The following is a 20,116-nucleotide window of genomic DNA, read 5'->3' on the forward strand; positions in this document are numbered from 1 at the left end:
ACTCTTTTGTTGAATATGAGGGCAACTCCACTTCTTCAAAGGGATTCTTTTCCACAGTAGTAGATATAATAGTCATCTGAATTAAATTTGCCCATTTGAGTCCATTTTAGTTTGCTGATTCCTAAAATGTTGATGTTCACTCTTGACCACTTCCAATTTACCTTGATTCATGGATCTAACATTCCAGGTTCCTATGCAATATTGTTCTTTACAGCATCAGACTTTACTTCCTTCACCAGTCACATCCACAACTGGGTGTTGTTTTCTCTTTGGCTCCATCTCTTCATTCTTTCTGGAGTTTTTTCTCCACTCTTCTCCAGTAGTATATTGGGCACCTACCAACTTGGGCAGTTCATGTTTCAGTGTCTGATCTTTTTGCCTTTTCATACTGTTCATGAGGTTCTCAAGGCAAGAATACTGAAGTGGTTGAAATTGGTACCATGCAGTCAGATTATCAAGTAGATATTTAGTAATAAACTCAATGTAAAAATGTGTCTCATGTTGCATGCCACTGTGAGGGCACTGAGCTGCTTGGACAAGCCCATAGCAGGGGAGATTTAGTGCTTGCGACTACTCAAAGTAGCCAAGAGGATGGAGAGCTGGGAGTTGCAAGATTGTGGCTCCCAGGGAAAAGACAGCTTCAAAAGCAGGGCTGGAATTCAGACAGAGTGGCCCCTAGAGGGCAGGAAAAGGATCTCAGGTGATGTCGAGTGCCTGGGGTCCTCAGTGTCAGGCATTCCTTATGATTCTTGGGAAGAATGTCGTACTTCAAAGTCATGAGGTCCGAATGACCACTGGCCACATGCTTTATTCCTTGGTCTGACTTACTGCATTTTGATTTGTTTGCCAGAATTGATTCTTGTGTAATCTATATCCATAGTCTTGTCAAAAGAATGTTGGTCAAGCTTTACATTTCCTATTATCCCGTTTTCTTTTAGGTTTTGTGAATGATTCTGTTACTAAATCTATCGTGGCTTTGCGCTTGACTCTGGTGGTGAAGACCAGCACCTGTGCGCCGGGGGAGAGCCGCGCAAACGACCTGGAGTGCTCAGGAAGAGGAAGGTGCTCCACGAAGCCGTCAGAGGTTAGGGGGACACCTGGGAGCGTTGCAAATGCATATTTACATATGGGTATATTTACATATAAGCACACACACATGTATATATATACACGGACTGCAGCCTCCTAGGCTCCTCTGTCCGTGGCATTTTCCAGGCAAGAATGCTGGAGTGGATTGCCATTTCCTTCCCCAGGGGATCTATCCAAGCCAGGGATCGAATCCTGGTCTCCTGTGTTGTAGGTAGATGCTTTACCGTCTGAGCCACCAGGGAAGCCCATCAGTTCAGTTCAGTCGCTCAGTTGTGTCCAACTCTTTGCGGCCCCATGGACTGCAGCACACCAGGCTTCCCTGTGCATCACCAGCTCCCAGAGCTTGCTTAAACCCTTGTCTGTTGAGTCGGTGATACCATCCAACCATGTCATCCTCTGTCATCCCCTTCTGCTCCTGTCTTCAATCTTTCCCAGCATCAGGGTCTTTCCCAATGAGTCAATTCTTTGCATCAGGTGGTCAAAGTATTGGAGTTTCAGCTTCAGCCTTGGTCCTTCCAATGAATATTCAGGACTGATTTTCTTTAGGATTGACTGGTTTGATCTCCTTGCAGTCCAAGGGAAGCCCATGTATGTATACACACACACATATATGTGGTGTGTGTTTGTGTGTGTGTATAAAGAATGAAATAGGAGAGAGCAAGTGCGTTTGCTGAAAATATCCCCAAATTTCTGGTTTCAATTATTCGTGTTCAACTTACAGATAGATAAATTTCCATATAATTTTCAAGGTAAATACTGAAAAATTATGCAGTGCTGGACCCCCTTACTTTGGTATCAAGTAGATATTTTGTGAGAAGTAAATATCATATCTGGTCGCAGAATCAAGAGAAGCAGAAGAAAGAAAAGCTAAGACAGTTATCTATTTCCCTGTTGTGACCTAATTCCCTCCTGAGACTTTGCATGTCCCCAGTGGTGGGGGAAAAGTAAGAGGAGGAATGGAGAGGAGGCAGGGTGAGAAGGCCGATTCACTCTGGCCTTTATGGACCAGGGCCACCAGCTCTGGAAGACGTGAGTCCTGGGGCTTCCCTGGTGGTCCAGTGGTTAGGACTTCATCTTCCAAAGCAGGGGATATGGGGTCAGTCCCTGGTGAGGGAGCTAAGATACCACATGCCTCTTGGCCAAAAAACTGAAACATCAAACAGAAGCAGTATTATAGAAAATTCAATAAAGACTTCTAAAAAATGGTCCACATAAAAAAAAATCTTAAAAAACAAAAGAGACTTGAGCCCTGTCCCCCCTTGTCTTTAGCATCTGACATCACCTGGGCAGGGGGTAGGGGCTAAGACATGTCCTGAGTGAAGGGGTCTTGGAATCAGACCAGCAAAGGACCTGCCATCATTGAAGTCAGTCTCCATCCATCGAGGATGCCCTGAGAACAGTTTTGGCAGATGGAGTTCAGGCTCCACCCGATCAGGGCAAGAGAGGGATACTCTGTAGCTAGCAAGGGACCCTTTTCCATTAGGAGATGCCCAGGGTAGCGCCACTGGCTGCATCCAACTCCTGCATCCTTTCCTCCATTCTCCTCTCCCCAGTTCCACAGAACTCCGTATTTCCATTGGGGTTCATGGTATGTGAAAGGCAGTTCCCCAGGTCTCCAAAGAGCATGGTTTATTTTAGACCAATTTGAAGGGGAACACAGGTAAATTCTCTTTGTTGACACCTCCTAGTGGTAATGTCAGCACATTCTGTAACAGTGATGAGAGCTTGGACAAATGAAAGGGCTGGGCCTAACAGATAGAAGGGCTGTTGGAGCACTTTCAGCTACTCCTCGTGTTGTCTTGGGAAACCTGTGATTTTGATGTCTTACATGTGATTTAAACATACCATTTTCCCCTAAAATATCCCTCGTAGCAGGCAGCATGTGGACAGGAACCCGAGAAAGTACCTGGGATAATCATTTCTGCTACATCCTCCAATAAAAAATAAATAAATTTAAATTAAAAAAGCAAATGTATCATGTTAAAGCTTCATGACTCCACAGGTGGGTATCTTCTCTTCATTTCAGATGAAGAGAGAGAGATTAAGCTGCAGCGCAAGGCCTCTTAGCTGCTAACTACCCAAGTCAAGTTTTTAGTGAAGTTCTATGTGATCCCAAAGCCTATTACAATCTTCTACTAAAAATATTATATTTTAAAATTAAAAAAAAAATTTCTGCTACATTTTTGAAAAGGGACACAAGTGTAAACCAAAGCTATGATCAGATCCCTGGGGGAGGGGAGAGTGACTGGTGTGAAACCACGGGGGGAAGTCTGAGACTTCTTTCTTAAGCTGAGTCTGCCCCATAGGTCCCATTTTCTTCTCTCTTGGCCAGCTTGGACTCGCCTCTTCTCTATCCTGAAAGTGAACGTGAAGTCGCTCGGTCGTGTCCGACTCTTTGCGACCCCACGGATTGTAGCCCAGGGAGTTTTCCAGGCAAGAGTACCGGAGTGGGTTGCCATTTCCTTCTCCAGGGGATCTTCCTGACCCAGGGAACAAACCCGGGTTTCCTGCATTGCAGGCAGAGGCTTTACCTCTGAAGGGAAGCTTTGTTTATCCATTTATTCTATGAATGAATAAATAAAGGCTATTGAGTGTTCTTCTGTGACCATCCAGGTTAGGACAGACGTGTGAGAAGTGATGGAAGCAGTGGGGCGCTTGTTTGATAAGGAAGTTCTACAAGAAGTGAACGTGAGAGGCTGAGGAAGGCCAGTCTCTCGAGGTGGAAAATCATGAGATCTTCCCAGTGAATTCTGTCAGATTCACTCTTCTTTTTAATATATATTTTACTGAAGTATAGTTGACTCACAGTGTTTCAGGTATGCAAGCAAGGTGATTCAGTCACATGCAATGCGGGAGACCTGGGCTTGATCCCTGGGTTGGGAAGATCCCCTGGAGAAGGGAAAGTCTACCCACTCCAGTATTCTTGCCTGGAGAATTCCATGAACTGTCATGGGGTCACAAAGAGTTGGACACAACTGAGCGGCTTTCACTTTCACTTCACTTTCATATGCATATATTATTGTTGATATTATTTTCCAGTATAGGTTATCATAAGATATTGACTATAGTTCCCTGTGCTATACAGTAAACCTTTGTTGTTCATTGCATATCTATTTTTAAATGGGAAATCTAGTAGTTTATTCATACTAAGTCAAACAAGTGTAATCAAAATGTCATAAATTTTTTAGTTAGGCAAAAATGCATAAGTTTTCTAAAATTATATATCATACCCATTTTATATATATTGTATACAAAAACTTTTCTACTATGCTTGACAAAAGCTTGAGAAAGAACACCAAAAAAAGAAGACTTTTTAAAAAAGCCTTATTTATTTTATTTCTGTGGTATGGTGGGTCTCAGTTGAGGCCCTCAGGAACTTTTATTGAGTTGCATGAACTCTCTAGTTGTGGTATGCAGGCTTAATTGCTCTGTGGCATGTGGCCTGTGGAATCCTAGTTCCTGGACCAGGGATGGAACCTGTGTATCCTGCATTGCAAGGTGGATTTGTAACCACTAGATCACCAGGGAAGTCTCCCCAAATTCATTCAATATTCCCAATGAGCAATTCTGCAGCCTGATTACCCTCAAAAGCCATGTGGATGACAGGGAAACGTCTTCAATGAAGAACCAAGGGCTGTGCTTGGAATCTGGGACTGATAGAGTGCTTTCTCTTATAACATGACCCTTCTGGGGACACTTTTCATCTGAAAAGCATTTGCCAGGTTATCTTAAAACATGCATGTTCGTAGTATTCAGCCTGCCTTTGGGTTTCATCTGCATGAAAGCTTAGCTCAGAGGCTCTGCCTGGTGGCTTAGAATGGACTTACTGCAAAGGTGGTAGAAGTATTTAGCACCTGGCAGGCAACTTGGCAAATGTCAGAGCTCTTTGTTTCTTTGAAAAAATGACTCAAAAGCCTTGGAATCCATGCTAACGTCAGCACAGCTTCTTATGGGTTCCAGCTCCTTTGAAGAGCTCTGAGTGCCCTGCCCAGAGATAACACCTCTACCCTCCATCTGCACCTCCCAGTTCCACCCCAGGTGCTTCTAAAGTGTTGTTAATTCTGTCAAAGCCTGCATTTACCTTAAGTGAATTTAAGGAAACTGTGACCAGTCATCTCATCTGAGACACGGTAATTACCCCCTGGTGACTGTAAGCAAGTGGTCAGGCTGGAATTACTGTGTTGTTCATAGACCTACCACATTGTTATCTTGGAAAGAAATGTCTGGAAACCAGCCTTTTGTTCCCCAAAAGCTGAACAAGCCTTGGTAGGAGTGAGAATGGAAAGGTGGATAATCTTTCCTGTGTCTGTGTGAGTCCTGTGGTTTTCGTCATGGCTGTTGAAATGATTTAGGAGTAGTCTGCTAGTAATAAAAGACTCGTTCTCAAGATTCTTTCTTTATATTGTTTCTTAAAATTAGAAATTATATAGTCCAACCTTTCACCTAATGCAAAAATCTATCCCATCATACAGAACAAAAAGAACTGTATTTGGTGGTTTAATTTTATTGTTTCTAATCATTTTTCTATCGTTTTGTTAGATCATCCATCAAAATAAAAGCAATTCTGTTACTTCCACACTACTCTCATTTGGTAATGGAACTCGTCTCTCTTATCGAAAGTGCTTTAGCTGGAGGATATTTCACAATTTCGAGTGATGGGTGGTTTGTGACAAGGTGTTGATTTGCTGTTCTTAGATATCCTACCAACCTGGGAAGGCTTTTTAAGTGTTTGCAGGACCTATTTTTTTTTTAATTGGAGTATAGTTGCTTCACGGTGTTGTGTTAGTTTCTGCCATACAATGAAGTGAATCAACTATGGTGTGTTAGTTGCTCAGTCGTGTCCAACTCTTTGTGACCCCGTGGAGCCTGGCAGGCTCCTCAGTCCATGGAACTCTTTAGGCGTGAACCTTGGAGTGGGTAGCCATTCCCTCTCCGGGGGATCTTCCCAGCCCAGATATGTATGCATATATCCCCTCTCTCTTGGGCCTCCCTTGACAGCCCCATGCCACCTATGTAGACCCATGGAGGTCATCACGGAGCACAGAGCTGAGCCCCTGTGCTATACAGGAGGTTTCCATTAACTATCATTTTATACATGGTAGCGCACATACCCTGAGAAAACCATTGTTCAAAGAGACACATGCATCCCAGTATTCACTTCAGCACTATTTGCAATAGCCAGGACATGGAAGCAACCTAAATGTCCATTGGCAGATGAGTGGAGAAAAAAGCTGTGACACATTGGAATATTACCCAGCCATAGAAAGGAATACAATGGGTCATTTGTAGAGACATGGATGGACCTAGGGTCTGTCATGCAGAGTGAACTCAGAAATAGAGAAACAAATATTGTATATTAATGCATATATGTAGAATCTGGAAAGATGGTACACATGAACCTATTTGCTGGGTAGGAAAAGAGACCCAGACTTTGAGAATGGACAGGTGCACATGGTGGGGAAGGGGAGAGGGGGACGAACTGGGAGACTGGGAGCTCTGTATTTTTGAAAACTGCTTTTGTTACAAGGGTTGAATTTGATCTTCTCTTTATGCAAAAATATTTGGCTGTTGACCATTCCTTCTTGAACTTTGTCCACAAGGTTGGCTGCTGCCTATTTGATGATTCTTTAATTACCTTAAAGGTAACTGTCACGGCTCTTTCTGATGTGGACCTTAAGCCTTCTTTAGATCAGTTAGCTTCCACGGCTCTGTCTCCCAAGAGTAAGAGATGTGTATTAATCAGGGTTTTCCAGAGAAATAGAACCAATAGGATGTATCTACATATGTCTCTGTGTGTGTCTCTGTTATTTATGGATGTATATAGATATAAAATTTATGTAATTTTAATATTTATTAATATTATATATACACACATGTATATATACACACAAACACACACATATATAAATCGATCAATCAAAGACATTTGTTTTAAGGAATAGGTTCACTGTTGTTGTTTTTCGGTCACTAAGTCATGTCTGACTCTTTGAGACCCCATGAACTGCAGCACACCAGGCTTCCCTGTCCTTCATTATCTCCTGAGTTTGCTCAAACTCATGTCCATCGAGTTGGTGATGCCATCCAACCATCTCATCCTCTGTCATCCCCTTCTCCTCCTGCCTTCAATTTTTCCTAGCATCAGGGTCTTTTCAAATGAGTCAGTTCTTTGCATTAGGTGACCAGAGTATTGGAGTTTCAGCTTCAGCATCTGTCCTTCCAAAGAATATTCAGGACTGATTTCCTTTAGGATTGACTGGTTGTATCTCCTTGCAGTCAAAGGGACTCTCAAGGGTCTTCTCCAACACCACAGTTAAAAAGCATCAATTCTTCATCACTCAGCTTTCTTTATAGTCCAACTCTCACATCCATACATAACTACTGGAAAAACCATAGCCTTGACTAGACAGACCTTTGTCAGCAAAGTAACATCTCTGCTTTTTAATATGCTATCTAGGTTTTTCATAGCTTTTCCTCCAAGGAGCAAGCATCTTTTAATTTCATGGCTGCAGTCACCATCTACAGTGATTTTGGAGCCCCCCAAAATAAAATCTCTTACTGTTTCCATTGTTTCCCTGTCTATTTTCCATGAGGTGATGGGACCAGATGCCATGATCTTGGTTTTCTGAATGTTGAGTTTTAAGTCAACTTTTTCGCTCTCCTCTTTCACTTTCATCAAGAGGCTCTTTAGTTCCTCTTTGCTTTCTGCCATAAGTGTGGTGCCATCTGTGTATCTGAGGTTATTGACATTTCTTCCAGCAATCTTGATTCCAGCTTGCACTTCATCCATCCTATAATTTCACATGATGTATTCTGCATATAAGTTAAATAAGCAGGGTGACAATATATAGCCTTGATGTACTCCTTTCCTGATTTGGAACCAGGAAATCCTTTCTTCTGAAGCTTGTTGCTTCTTGACTTGCATACAGATTTCTCAAGAGGCAGATCAGGTGGTCTGGTATTCCTGTCTCTTGAAGAATTTTCCAGTTTGTTGTGATACACACAGTCAAAGGCTTTGGCATAGTCAATAGAACAGAAGTAGATGTTTTTCTGGACCTCTCTTGCTTTTTCGATGATCCAGCGGATATTGGCAATTTGATCTCTGGTTCCTCTGCCTCTTCTAAATCCATCTTGAACATATGGATGTTCACGGTTCACATACTGTTGAAGCCTGGCTTGGAGAATTTTGAGCATTACTTTACTAGTGTGTGAGATGAGTGTAATTGTGTGGTAGTTTGAACATTCTTTGGCATTGCCTTTCTTTGGGATTGGAATGAAAACTGACCTTTTCCAATCCTGTGGCCACTGCTGAGTTTTCCAAATTTGCTGGCATATTGAGTGCAGCACTTTCACAGTATCATCTTTTAGCATTTGAAACAGCTCAACTGGAATTCCATCACCTCCAGTAGCTTTGTTCGTAGTGATGCTTCCTAAGGCCCACTTGACTTTGCATTCCAGGATGTCTTTCTCTAGGTGAGTGATCACACCGTTGTAGTTATCTGGGTTAAGAAGATCTATTTTGTACTGTTCTTCTGTGTATTCTTGCCACCGCTTCTTAATATCTTCTGTTTTTGTTTGGTTCATACCGTTTCTGCCCTTTATTGAGCCTGTCTTTGCATGAAATGTTCCCTTGGTATCTCTGATTTTCTTGAAGAGATCTCTCGTCTTTCCCACTGCATTGTGTTCCTCTATTTCTTTGCACTGATCACTGAGGAAGGCTTTCTTATCTCTCCTTGCTATTCTTTGGAACTCTGGATTCAAATGGGTATATCTTTTCTTTTCTTTTTTGCTTTTCATTTCTCTTCTTTCCTGATAGCTCAGTTGGTAAAGAATCCACCTGCAATGCAGGAGACCCTGGTTTGCTTCCTGGGTCGGGAAGATCTGCTGGAGAGGGGATAGGCTACCCACTGCAGTATTCTTGGGCTTCTCTTGTGGCTCAGATAAAGAATCTGCCTGCAATGCGGGAGACCTGGGTTCGATTCCTGGGTTATGGAGATCCCCTGGAGAAGGGAAAGGCTACCCACTACAGTATTCTGGTCTGGAGAATTCCATGAACTGTGTAGTCCGTGGTGTTGCAAAGAGTTGGACATGACTGAGCGACTTTCACTCCCATTCAGAATAATATTCAATCAGTTATCTAGGCACATGGCCCAGCTAAGTTGCCACATAAAATTAACCACCACAGAATTCTTTCCATTTTTTCCCTCTGATTCACTATGGTTCCCTTTCTACCGAATTGCATCCTTTTCCCACAAAATTAAAGGATTGGTTTTAAATTTTGGATTCTCTAGCATTCACCTGTGGCTGTTGACAAGAAGTCATATTCCAGGCCCACCACTTAGATTATAATGCTTTTTGTTGGGCAGCCAGGCACTTCTCATGCAAAAGTCAGTTATGGACCATCATTCTGAGAAGAGAGGTCTCAAGCACGTGCTTATCATCTTCCCATTCCTGCTGATCCCCTAAGACAAAAAGGCACTATATTTTATTCAAAGATTTTATTGCTAATCATTTCAAGATCACGTGGAGTTAATGAAAAGATAAATGCTGATAAGTGAGATGGTTCAGTCCATATCCCAAAGCTTTCCTGTTCACTGGCCCTGGTCTATATTGATAGGCAGATGGGGTCAGGCCTCTATCCTTAGAAGGTCCTTTAGAGAGCTCTAGTTCTTGCCTTCTGACTCCACCATCCTCAGGCTATTTAGATTGGAAACTAGAGCTACTCTAGTAGCTACTCAGACTTTGTTTGGATGGAGAATCGGGCTGTCATCATGGCCAGAAGCCATTCTCATTCCTTTTCTGAGTCAGTGTCTTAGTTCTGTCCTGAGGTACGGGTTTGTGCCTGAGCAAAGCCCTGCCATGGTGGCTTCTGAAGATCCCTGGCTTTCAGTGACCTCCCTCCCTACTGTTGGAAGTCAGAGGTTCAAGCCCTGGGAAGCTCTGGTCTTCCTACTGCTGAGTTCTTTAGTTAAGCTGGGCTTAGAAGTGCAACAGTGACCTGAACTAGTTGCTCTGTCTATTGCTTGGTATTACCTGCCATCCTTGTTCTGCAGCCCATGTGGTCTAGGTGGGGGATGCTGTCCTTTTAGGAGCCTGTCTGCCTCATGTCAACACCCCTCTGTGTCTTTTTCCCTTTTTTCAAAAACTTTTGCCTTTGGTAGGGCTCCAGGTAAATTCCCATTTCTGAGGTCTGTTTATTTCAGTTCTGACTCCCAGAACAGAGTGATGAGTCAGCCGTGAATTGCATTCCTGGCACGCCTTCCAGCTTCCAGCCCCAGCCCCTCTCACCACCCCTGTCTACCCCCTCCCCAGTTCCTCCCTCCCATCTGTGCGCTTTTCTCATGCCCTTTCCTCCACCTGTAATGCCCCGTGTCTCTCCACCCTGCCCCAGCCCGCTGCCCCTGCCCTCCCACCTGCCCAGTTACATTTCAGGTTCCGCTCAAAATCTTTTTCCTTCTGGGATGCTGTCCCTCCTCCCCCAGTGCAAACTCTCTCTTCTCAAGTCCCGTACATTTTATTTTTCTTACGAGACACATTTGATTTATGCTTCTATTTCATGTTGTTGCTGTTGTTTAGTCCCTCAGTCATGTCTGACTCTTTATGACCCCCATGGACTGTAGCTTCCCAGGCTCCTTCTGTCCATGGGATTTCCCAGGCCAGAATACTGGAGTGGGTTGCTATTTCCTTCTCCAGGGGATCTTCCCAACCCAGGGATCGAACCCATGTCTCCTGCACTGCAGGTAGATTCTTTGCCACTGAGCCACCAGGGAACGTCCATTATTCTTTGTGTTCACTACTCCGTGAGCCACTTCACGGGTGGAGTCACCGCCTGTCACGTGCCTAGTACTGCCTGAGCCTCTGGGTGATGCAGATTTGCTCAGATAAGACGTGGCCTTTGAGAAGGAGCTGGGAGGTTCAGGGTCTGGGCCAGGCCAGTAAATCATGGGTGAGAGCAGTGACATGCATGCTTTGGGGGAGGCTTGCAAGTGTGTTCCGGGAGCCAGAGAAACATCCAGCTCAGACCTGGGATCATGGGGCCCTTCCCAGGGGCATCTCAGATAGTTGACATTAGCCATTGTGTCTGTGTCCTTCGTAGGCGATGCTTAAACAGCATCGCCAACTCAGTGGACATAAATTTGAGAAAACTCCAGGAGATGGTGGATGACTGAGGTTGGTGTGCTGCATTACTTGGGGTCGCAGAGTGGAACACGACTGAGCAACTGAACAGCAGCTGCTTCCTTCCATATCCACTGTAACAACTGGAAAGGAGCTTTCTGCATGGGAGGTGCTCAAAAACCATCTATGAACTTAATGGACAAAATAAATAAAAGAACAAATATGTGATGGAGAACAAGTTCCCTTAAGTTTTCAGTTAGATATGTAATTTGGGGTTCTATGTTTGGTAAATATGGGACCATGGAAAGGACATGGTGTATTTGTTTTATAAATTCTTGAATCAGAATACATTCTTTGATCCAAGGCTGCCTTATAGACAGCGTGACCCAGAATGTTGTCAGAACGCCTTAGGCGCATTTTAAGTGGTATTGCCCATCCTTTACATATCATTTAAAAAAGAAACAGGTCAGAATAATTTGAACCAATGGAATCTTTGATGCCATCCTCCTCTTGCTTTAAAACCACAGGCGAGCTCCTCTTTAGGTTAGGAAGTAGCAACGTGCCAGGGGGCAGAAATAGATGCCACATTCGTTCGTCCTTCACTTTTCTGAGAGCTGTTTTTCTCCACCATCATTAGTGAATACTAAGGCCCTCATGAGACCTCTAAAAGGAATTGAGACCCTTTAGAGTTTTGAGAAAGAAACGGGGCAAGAGCGTAGACAAGAAAGCCCATCAAAGCAAAACCGACAGGCATTCACTGTATCCTTCTCCATCAAAACAGCAGCTGGTCGTCAGGGTGTGGAGCTGTTTCTAAAAGTTCTGTTCAGTATGTGGTGGGGTTAGGTCTCCCACGGCTCTGTCAGCACTGGAGCGGAATTTCTCCTTTGAGTAAGAAATGAAACACAGCGTGAGAGGGTCAGAGTAGCATACTAGTGGATGGGAAAATACTCCATGAGCCAGTGGTTAGTGGCATGACCGAGAAAAAAAGACTAATTTATTGTAAGAGGTTGTTCTTCCAAGGGGAGGGGGACACTTCTCTTGTCTGAACGAATAGCTTATTGACAGCGCTCATTAAAGACTTCTATAAATAATAGATCTATGAGCCAGAGAAAGCATCTATGCTCTGGACTTCCCCACCCAGGGATCGAACCCACGTCTCCTGTGTCTCCTGCATTGCAGGCTGATTCTTTACCACTGAGCCATCGGGCAAGCCCAGAGCATAGATACTTAATGGCCAAAATGAAAGAGTCTGAGATACATTTATGTGCTAATAAAAGATAGATGATTTCTCCCACAGATTATATTTCTAGAAACCACTCTGTGGGCCTTTGAGAGAAAAGTACTTTTATGGATACTAAAAATAGAATAATAAATATTGGAAGCATACTAAATACTAAATACAGAGATCATAAAAAGAAGTGCGGCCAAGCTGTCACTGTTTCAACAGTCGAGGATCAGCCCATCTAGAATTTCATGCACTTGTGTCTAAATTATAATTCTTGGTGCTAATGTGATGAAAAAACCATTGCTTATTGCCATTTGCACCAACGTGGATGGACCTACAGAATGTCATGCTGAGTGAAGTAAGTCAGGCAGAGAAGGAGAAATACTACATGACATTCCTTATATGTGGAATCTGAAAAGAATTGATACAAATGAATTTACTTACAGAAATTAAATTAAAACAGAAAGAGACTCACAGACTTTGAAAATGAACTGGACTTTTGCTCCAGGGCTCCCCCTGCTGGGCAGCATGGCCTCTGCAGGACCTTCAGTGTTAACAGTGAGTCTTGGTGCCTGTTTTTAGCACCTTCACGTGAACTTTTACTGTTTACTTCAAGGAAAACGAGGGAGCATCAGGTCGAAACCTTTTCAGGTGATTCAACCTCTTGACCTGTTGGTGCAGCAGTTCTCCAGCTTTCATGTGCACTCGTGAACATCTCGTTAAAAATGCAGATCTGGACCCAGTGGGTCTTGGATGGGACCTGAGATGAGATGCTGGTAACCTTGTGAAATGCCACAGAAATCAGACCAAGACATTAAAAGTCACCATTCTCAAGACCTTCCGAAGAGATTTAGATTCATAAACCCCAGTCCCATGGGGGTTTTTTTTGGCATCAGTTACAGTAGGGGACTAAGCTCTCTGGGACTCCTTTATTCTAGAGTAAATTTTGAGAAAATCATGGTATAGGTGACATGAGGAACACAGGTAAAGAGAAAAGCCCTGCAGGTATGGCTGGCAACCTTTTACACGTAGCCCCAAAACTGTTCTTTTAGGCTACTACCCCACAGGCTTATGGAGATATAATTGACTTACATCATTGCTTTAGTTTCAGGTGTACAACAAAATGATCTGGTTATGTATATATTGTGAAATGATTGTCACAATAAGTTTAGTTACAACCCACCACCGCAGTTACACATTTTTTTTCCTCCTGATGAGAACTTTGAAGGTCTGTTCTTTTGGCAACTTTCAGATACGCAGTACAGTGTTATTAACTATAGTTACCATGCAGTACGTTACATCCCCAGGACTTAAAAAAGTTCCACTTGGAAGGTAAGATAGTTCCAGGACTGTTTCTTGCAGCCCCTGATTTTATACTCTGTTGGTTACAGCTCTCCATCTTTTTAAAAAAATTGAATTTGTTTATTTTTGGCTGTGCTGGGTCTTTGTTGCTAAGTGGGCTTTTCTCTAGTTGTGGCGAGTAGGGGCCACTCTCTAGTTGTGCACAGGCTTCTCATTGTGGTGACTTCTGTCGTTGTGGACCACAGGCTCTAGGGGGCGCAGGCTTCATTAACTGTGGCTTCTGGGTTCTCGAGCACCAGCTTGATAGCTGGGATGCACGGGTTTAGTTGCCCCGCGGCATGTGGGATCGTCCAGATCAGGGATTGAATCTGTTTCTCCTGCATTGGCAGGTGAATTGTTTACCACTGAGCCACCCAGGAAGCCCACAGCTCTTAGTCTTTACAGAGAGGAGAGATGTTTATTCTATAACTCTTTATCAGAGACCGACAACTGTGATTCTTAGGTTTTAATAACTATTTTGGGATACAGAAATAAGGCTCTGATTAGACTTTATGCCCAAGAGAAGAAAACCATGTCTTTAGAACTCGGTGGGTTACTTTCCTTGTCTTTCCACTCCCAAAGGTGCTTATCCATTTGGCCTATTTTTCAGTCCATAAGTCAGCAAGCTGAGTGGGAGCCCCTGGGAATAATGCAGGTAAATGGCTTTGCCTGTGACATCTGGTGGGGATGCTCTTCTTTAGGGATCTGAAAACCATCAGCCTTGCTTGCTCACAAAAAAGTTTATTCCACTTACCATTTGCATGTCATTTGCATGCATGCATGCTCAGTCATGTCCGACTCTTTGTGACCCTATGGACTGTAGGGTCCATACAGGACAGCCTTGCTCGTCTGTCCATGGAATTTTCTAGGCAAGAACACTGGAGTGGGTTACCATTTCTCCTCCAGGGGATGTTTCTGACCCAGGGATTGAACCCACATCTCCTGTATTGCAGGCAGATTCTTCACCACTGAGCCACTGGGAAAGCCCAGAGAATCATTTATTTCTCCACATTTCCATCCCTCATCCCATGTTCTGTGAGCACCTCTGAGTGTCAGACATGGAGTTTCACCGCACAAAACAGAGTGAGGAAACCATTTAGAAGCTTGGTTTATTTCTAGGGAGCATGAGATAAGGCAGATTCAGAGAAGATCTTGCCTTACCTGGAAACTGGCCAGAAATCCACCATCTCCATGGCGGGGGCAGGATGGGAGACAGGCTTTACCCCAACACTTGGCAGGCTGTGCTGAGCCGTCATGTGGCTTTCTTCTCTCAGATTGCCTTCTGCTTGTATTCCAAGAGTAGTCCCTGAAAACCTGGCCCAAACCTGCGTGTCTATTACTCATTAGCAACAGGGAACTCGTTCTGTGCTCAGCTTCCTTTCACGTAATGGGCTTTTGGAAGCTAAGATCACCATTTAATTGAGCCACAGCGTGTGTCCCTTCCGGGTTCACACTGGAGGAGAATTTCTAGTTCATGATGATTCTGCAGTTAAACAGGATATTTCCAAGTCAATAAAGGATGGAGAAGCGGGCTGGGAAGGGAGTATGAACACTTTCCCTAGATACAACTGCTTTGTAACAGAGAAGCAGAGCAAGATCACTGCCGGCCCCTTGGGGTCATCTCTGTGAATGTAATAGACCATCTTCTACATGCCTTTGGCTGGTTTCTGCACAGTTCTGCACAGAAGATTCGAGCTGTGTCTTAGCAGTGACTGTGTGTTATGTGCAGGGACACTTTGGGCTGGAGGGAAAGGCTCAGAGACTGCTGGTGTGACTGTTTCTCAGGAGTCTGCAGAGGCCCTGGCGAATGTGGAAAGTTCCAGAGCTGTCCAGAATCCCAAGGTCATCACTGTGTAGGACATCGGAACTGTCATTTACATGTCTTGTTTTTACACCATCACAACATTTTGGCAGGAAACTGGGGGAAACAAAGCACGTGGCCAGAGGAAATACCCACAGCCACTTATATGATATTATTTATACTTGCCCAAGATAGTCATAACCTTCCCTGGTGGCTCAGATGGTAAAGCATCTGCCTACAATGTGGGAGACCTGGGTTCAATCCCTGGGTCGGGAAGATATGGAGAGGGAAATGGCAACCCACTTCAGTATTCTTGCCTGGAAAATCCCATGGATGGAGGAACCTGGTAGTCTACAGTCCATGGGGTCACAAAGAGTCAGACAAGACTGAGCGACTTCACTTTTTAAGATAGTCATGGGGCTTCCCTGTGGCTCAGTGTTAAAGAATCTGCAGGCAATGCAAGAGATTCAGGTTTGATCCCTGGGTCAGGAAGACCCCCTGGAAGAGGAAATGGCAACCTACTCCGGTATTCTTGCCTGGAAAATTCTATGGACAGAGTAGAATAACAGGCGGCAGTCCATAGGGTTGCAAAGAGTCAGACATGATGGAATGACTCCAACAACAAAAATAGTCATGCATATGTGTTTAGGTCTATATCTGTAGGGGGAAAAAAAAATTTTCACTTTCCTCCCTTCATCCTGTCTCCACGTTATAATTCAGCACTTTGGGCTAGATTCACTGGTGTGTTTTTGGTTTTTCCTTCCTGGTAACCGTTTCCATTTCTTTATATGCTTTCTTCATCACATTTTACTTTTATCTTTTTCTTTGTTACTATCTGATCTCAGTTTGACTTGTATATATTTCAGTGCTGGTAAGCAAAGTGTAATAGGTAATCATCAAGTGTTGTCAGGCGTAGAGAATTGAACGAAGTTCTATAAATCAAGCAAATTAAACATCAATGCAAGAGGCACTAATGGTTAGTGGAAACTAATGTATTTTTAAAAAATATTTATTTATTTATTTGACTGTGCCAGGTCTTAGTTGTGGCATGGGAACTCTTAGTTTCAGCATGTGGGATCTAGTTCCTTGAGTAGGGATTGAACCTGGGCTTCCTGCATTGGGAGTGTGGAGTCTTAGCCAGTGAACCACCAGGAAAGTCCCCAGACTAACATATTAATATTAAAGGGATGGGATGTATGTTGTGAAAGGCACTGGCTGAAACGATGAGAGCACAGTCTGTTGGCAAAAGTTTTGTAGGAGTCTGAAGCAAAGATGCGTGGGGCTAGCTTGAACTTGGATTAGGTTAAGGAAGGGGCTGCCCGACAGGCCAGGGTCATGGACTATGAGAACTTGTACTCAAAATCCAGTCACCCTTCCTTAAGCTTGAATTATTTTATTGATTTTTAAACCAAAGTTTGATCTTCTATTTTAAGAATTTCTTCACACATGGAAGACTTTGAGGATTAAAAAAAAAAAAATCCCGTATTGTGACATCTAAAATCAGAAGCAGTATACGAATTTGACTTTTGCCTCTGGGCTGTTTGAAGTTGCTTAAATAAATTAATAATACATTTTTAAATCTACTTTAGCAACTTCCATATTTAGATAATATTATGCTTCCATTTCTATCATAAGAACAATTCATTTTGCAATTTTTTTTTCTTTCTTTTTTTTTTATTATTATTATTTTTTTTCCAGTGGGTTTTGTCATACATTGATATGAATCAGCCATGGATTTACATGTATTCCCAATCCCGATCCCCCCTCCCACCTCCCTCTCCACCCGATTTAATAAAAAATACTCCATTATATTTAGCTTGGTTTAAATTCACAAGATGATAAGTGAGACATCAGTTCCATGGCTGTTTCCTGATAGAAACGGTTTTCTGCTCATCACAGTCCTGTGACATGACATTGCCTCATCAGTATTACTCTATGGGGTACTAAGGCTTCTGGGATGACTTCATTTCAGGAAGGGTTGAAATCTCATTTTATTTATTATTTTTAATGTTTATTTATTTGACGACCCCAGATCTTAGTTGTGACATGCAGGATCTTCAGTCTTCCTTGTGGCATGTGCGATCTTTAGTTATGGCATGTGAACTCTTAGTTGCAGCGTGTGGGATCTAGTTCTGTGACCAGAGATTGAACCCAGGCCCTCTGCATTGGAAGTGCAGAATCTTAGCCACTGGACCGCCAGGAAAGTCCCTGAAATTTTAAGAGTTTGTAGTACTTCCAAAGGTACTAGCATTTTAGTTTTGTTTTGGTCAGTGAGAAACCAATCCAGCCTTATTATTACTATCATCTGGAGAGAATTCAAGGTGGCTCTAGATATCAGTGAGCTTAAAGAAGGCACATGGCTCCTCCACTTGGCCCAGGTGATGTCTGCGTGGGCTTCCATGTTTCTATGGACCATTCTGATGAAGTAGGAAGCTTTGTGGCCAGGTGGAGGCCAGTGGACACAGGGCAGATCAGGGTCAAGATCTAACTCTGGCACTTACTGAAACTGCATCACTTAATTCTCTAGAGCTTCAGTATCCTTGTCTGATGATGGGAAAGATGAAATGTCCCTATAACAGGGCCGTGGCATGTGGGAGATCTTGGGCAAGACCCGGTCTTGTAGAGGTGCTGGAGAAAATCCTAGTAGAATTTGAAATGAAATCATACACGTGTGAGCATTTTGTAAAGTGCTTTGGAAATAAAAGGTGACACGATACACAAACGATGAAAGTGGCATCTGTTGTCTCCATCAAGAGCCACTTCCTGTGGCCCTTGTTGCTCTTGGCATTCAACCCTGTTATCCTTGGATGTCTCTGCCTACCCTTATCCTGTTTTGAACAACCCAGGAATGCTCCTGGCCTACATGACAGATTTTAATTGACTTTAGTGGAATACATTCAGAGCTAGACTCACATTAAATTTCCTTCTCAGAGTTCTCATTTTAAAGGAAAGTTGTTGGGAGAAAGTTGATACTTGAATTTCTGAATCCAAGTCACTAGCATATGCTCTATGTATTAGTGTTTTTGGTTTTATTTTGTCTTTAAGATCTGTGCTGAGACAAGAGAGGATGCAATTGGCCACAAAAATGGGTGATTGGTTGTTTGTCTTAATTGTTATCCATTGTTTTGAAGAGCTGTTTAACTCCATGTATTTTTAATTTTGGAGTTAAAAATAAAATTGGTGACAAATATCAGTTTTATCCAGAAAGACTCATGAACATATAATGGTTCCTCAAGAGGAACCATAATAAACAGCACAACCTAGTTACCAACCAGCAGTAGTAGTATAAAGTAGTTTTTGTTTTTAATTATGGGCATCTTTATTTTGAACTGAATTTAAAAAGTACTTTAAAAAATAAACATAGCTATACATGGATACAGGCTTCTCTGGTGGCTCAGACAGTAAAGAATCTGCCTGCAAGGCAGGAGACCCGGGTTCGATTCCTTGGTTGGGAAGATCCCCTGGAGAAGGGAATGGCTACCCACTCCAGTATTCTTGCCTGGAGACTTCCATGGACAGAGGAGCCGGGCTGGCTACAGTCCATGTGGTCGCAAGGAGTCGGACACGACTGAGTGACTAACACGCACATGCCCAGAGACATGGGTGCAGTTTAGTTGCCCATGTTTTGGACAGAAGGCAGTGGACTGGTGACTTAGTGAGTGTAGGATTCAAGGACATCTGGGGCTTCCCAGTCCTTCCCAGGTGGCATGGTGGTAAAAACAAAAAAACAAAAAAACAAACCCTTCCGGTTTGATCCCTGGGTTGGGAAAATCCCTTGAAGGAGGAAATGGCAACCCACTCCAGTATTGTTGCCTGGAGAATCCCATGGACAGAGGAGCCTGGCGGGCTACAGTCCATGGGGTCACAAATAACTAGACACAACTGAGCTACCGAGCACATGAACACAGTCAAGGACATCTAGGAAGGTCCCTTCATCCCAAATTTCCTTGATACACCAGCCTGGCGGGATGCCTGGAATCTTAGTATTTGAGCTTAATTCCTTGTAATAAAGGCATGATTTCCTATTTAAATGCAAATGTCCCTAAAATGGTACCACATTAAGGCATTATCTATTATTAAAACTGGAATAACTTAACTTAAGCAGAGGCTGATTTTAGTAGGCGAGAGAAGAGTAGGTAATTCTAGAATCCAGCTGGAGATGTTGGATCTGAAAACAGGGACCTGGATTTGGGGGGGTGGGGTTCTGAGATTTGTCAGACTGGTCAGCATCAGAGTCTTGTGTTTGGTTTCCAGTTCTTCCTAAGTTTAGAAACAGGGGAGGCTGATGAGCCATTCTTCTGAGACAGATGTTATATGCCAAATAAACAAAAGTACTAGTTTTAAGTTTGGTTTTTGGCTCCACTGTGCAGTATGTGGGATCTTCATTCCCCGACTGGAGATCTGACCTGTGCCCCCTGCATTGGAAGGAGAAGTCTTAACCACTGGGCTGCCAGGGAAGTTCAAAACTAGTTTTACTTTAGAGGAGCCTGAGAAGCCCTAGGAGACATGCTCATCGGATGACTAAAATGACCTAGAACCCCATTCCA

General features: G+C 43.3%; 1 protein-coding gene across 1 annotated transcript in view; it reads left to right on the forward strand.

Moving 5' to 3' along the window:
• The window catches only part of DNER (delta/notch like EGF repeat containing), a 377,854-nt gene that overhangs the window by 195,011 nt on the left and 162,727 nt on the right, over positions 1-20,116 (forward strand). Inside the window, exon 5 of the mRNA XM_043445991.1 lies at positions 939-1,084. Within this exon, the coding sequence (XP_043301926.1) occupies positions 939-1,084 (146 nt within the window). The remainder of the gene's footprint in view (positions 1-938; positions 1,085-20,116) is intronic.

The sequence above is a fragment of the Cervus canadensis genome, chromosome 24 (genome assembly GCF_019320065.1).
Source record: "Cervus canadensis isolate Bull #8, Minnesota chromosome 24, ASM1932006v1, whole genome shotgun sequence".
NCBI lineage: Eukaryota > Metazoa > Chordata > Mammalia > Artiodactyla > Cervidae > Cervus > Cervus canadensis.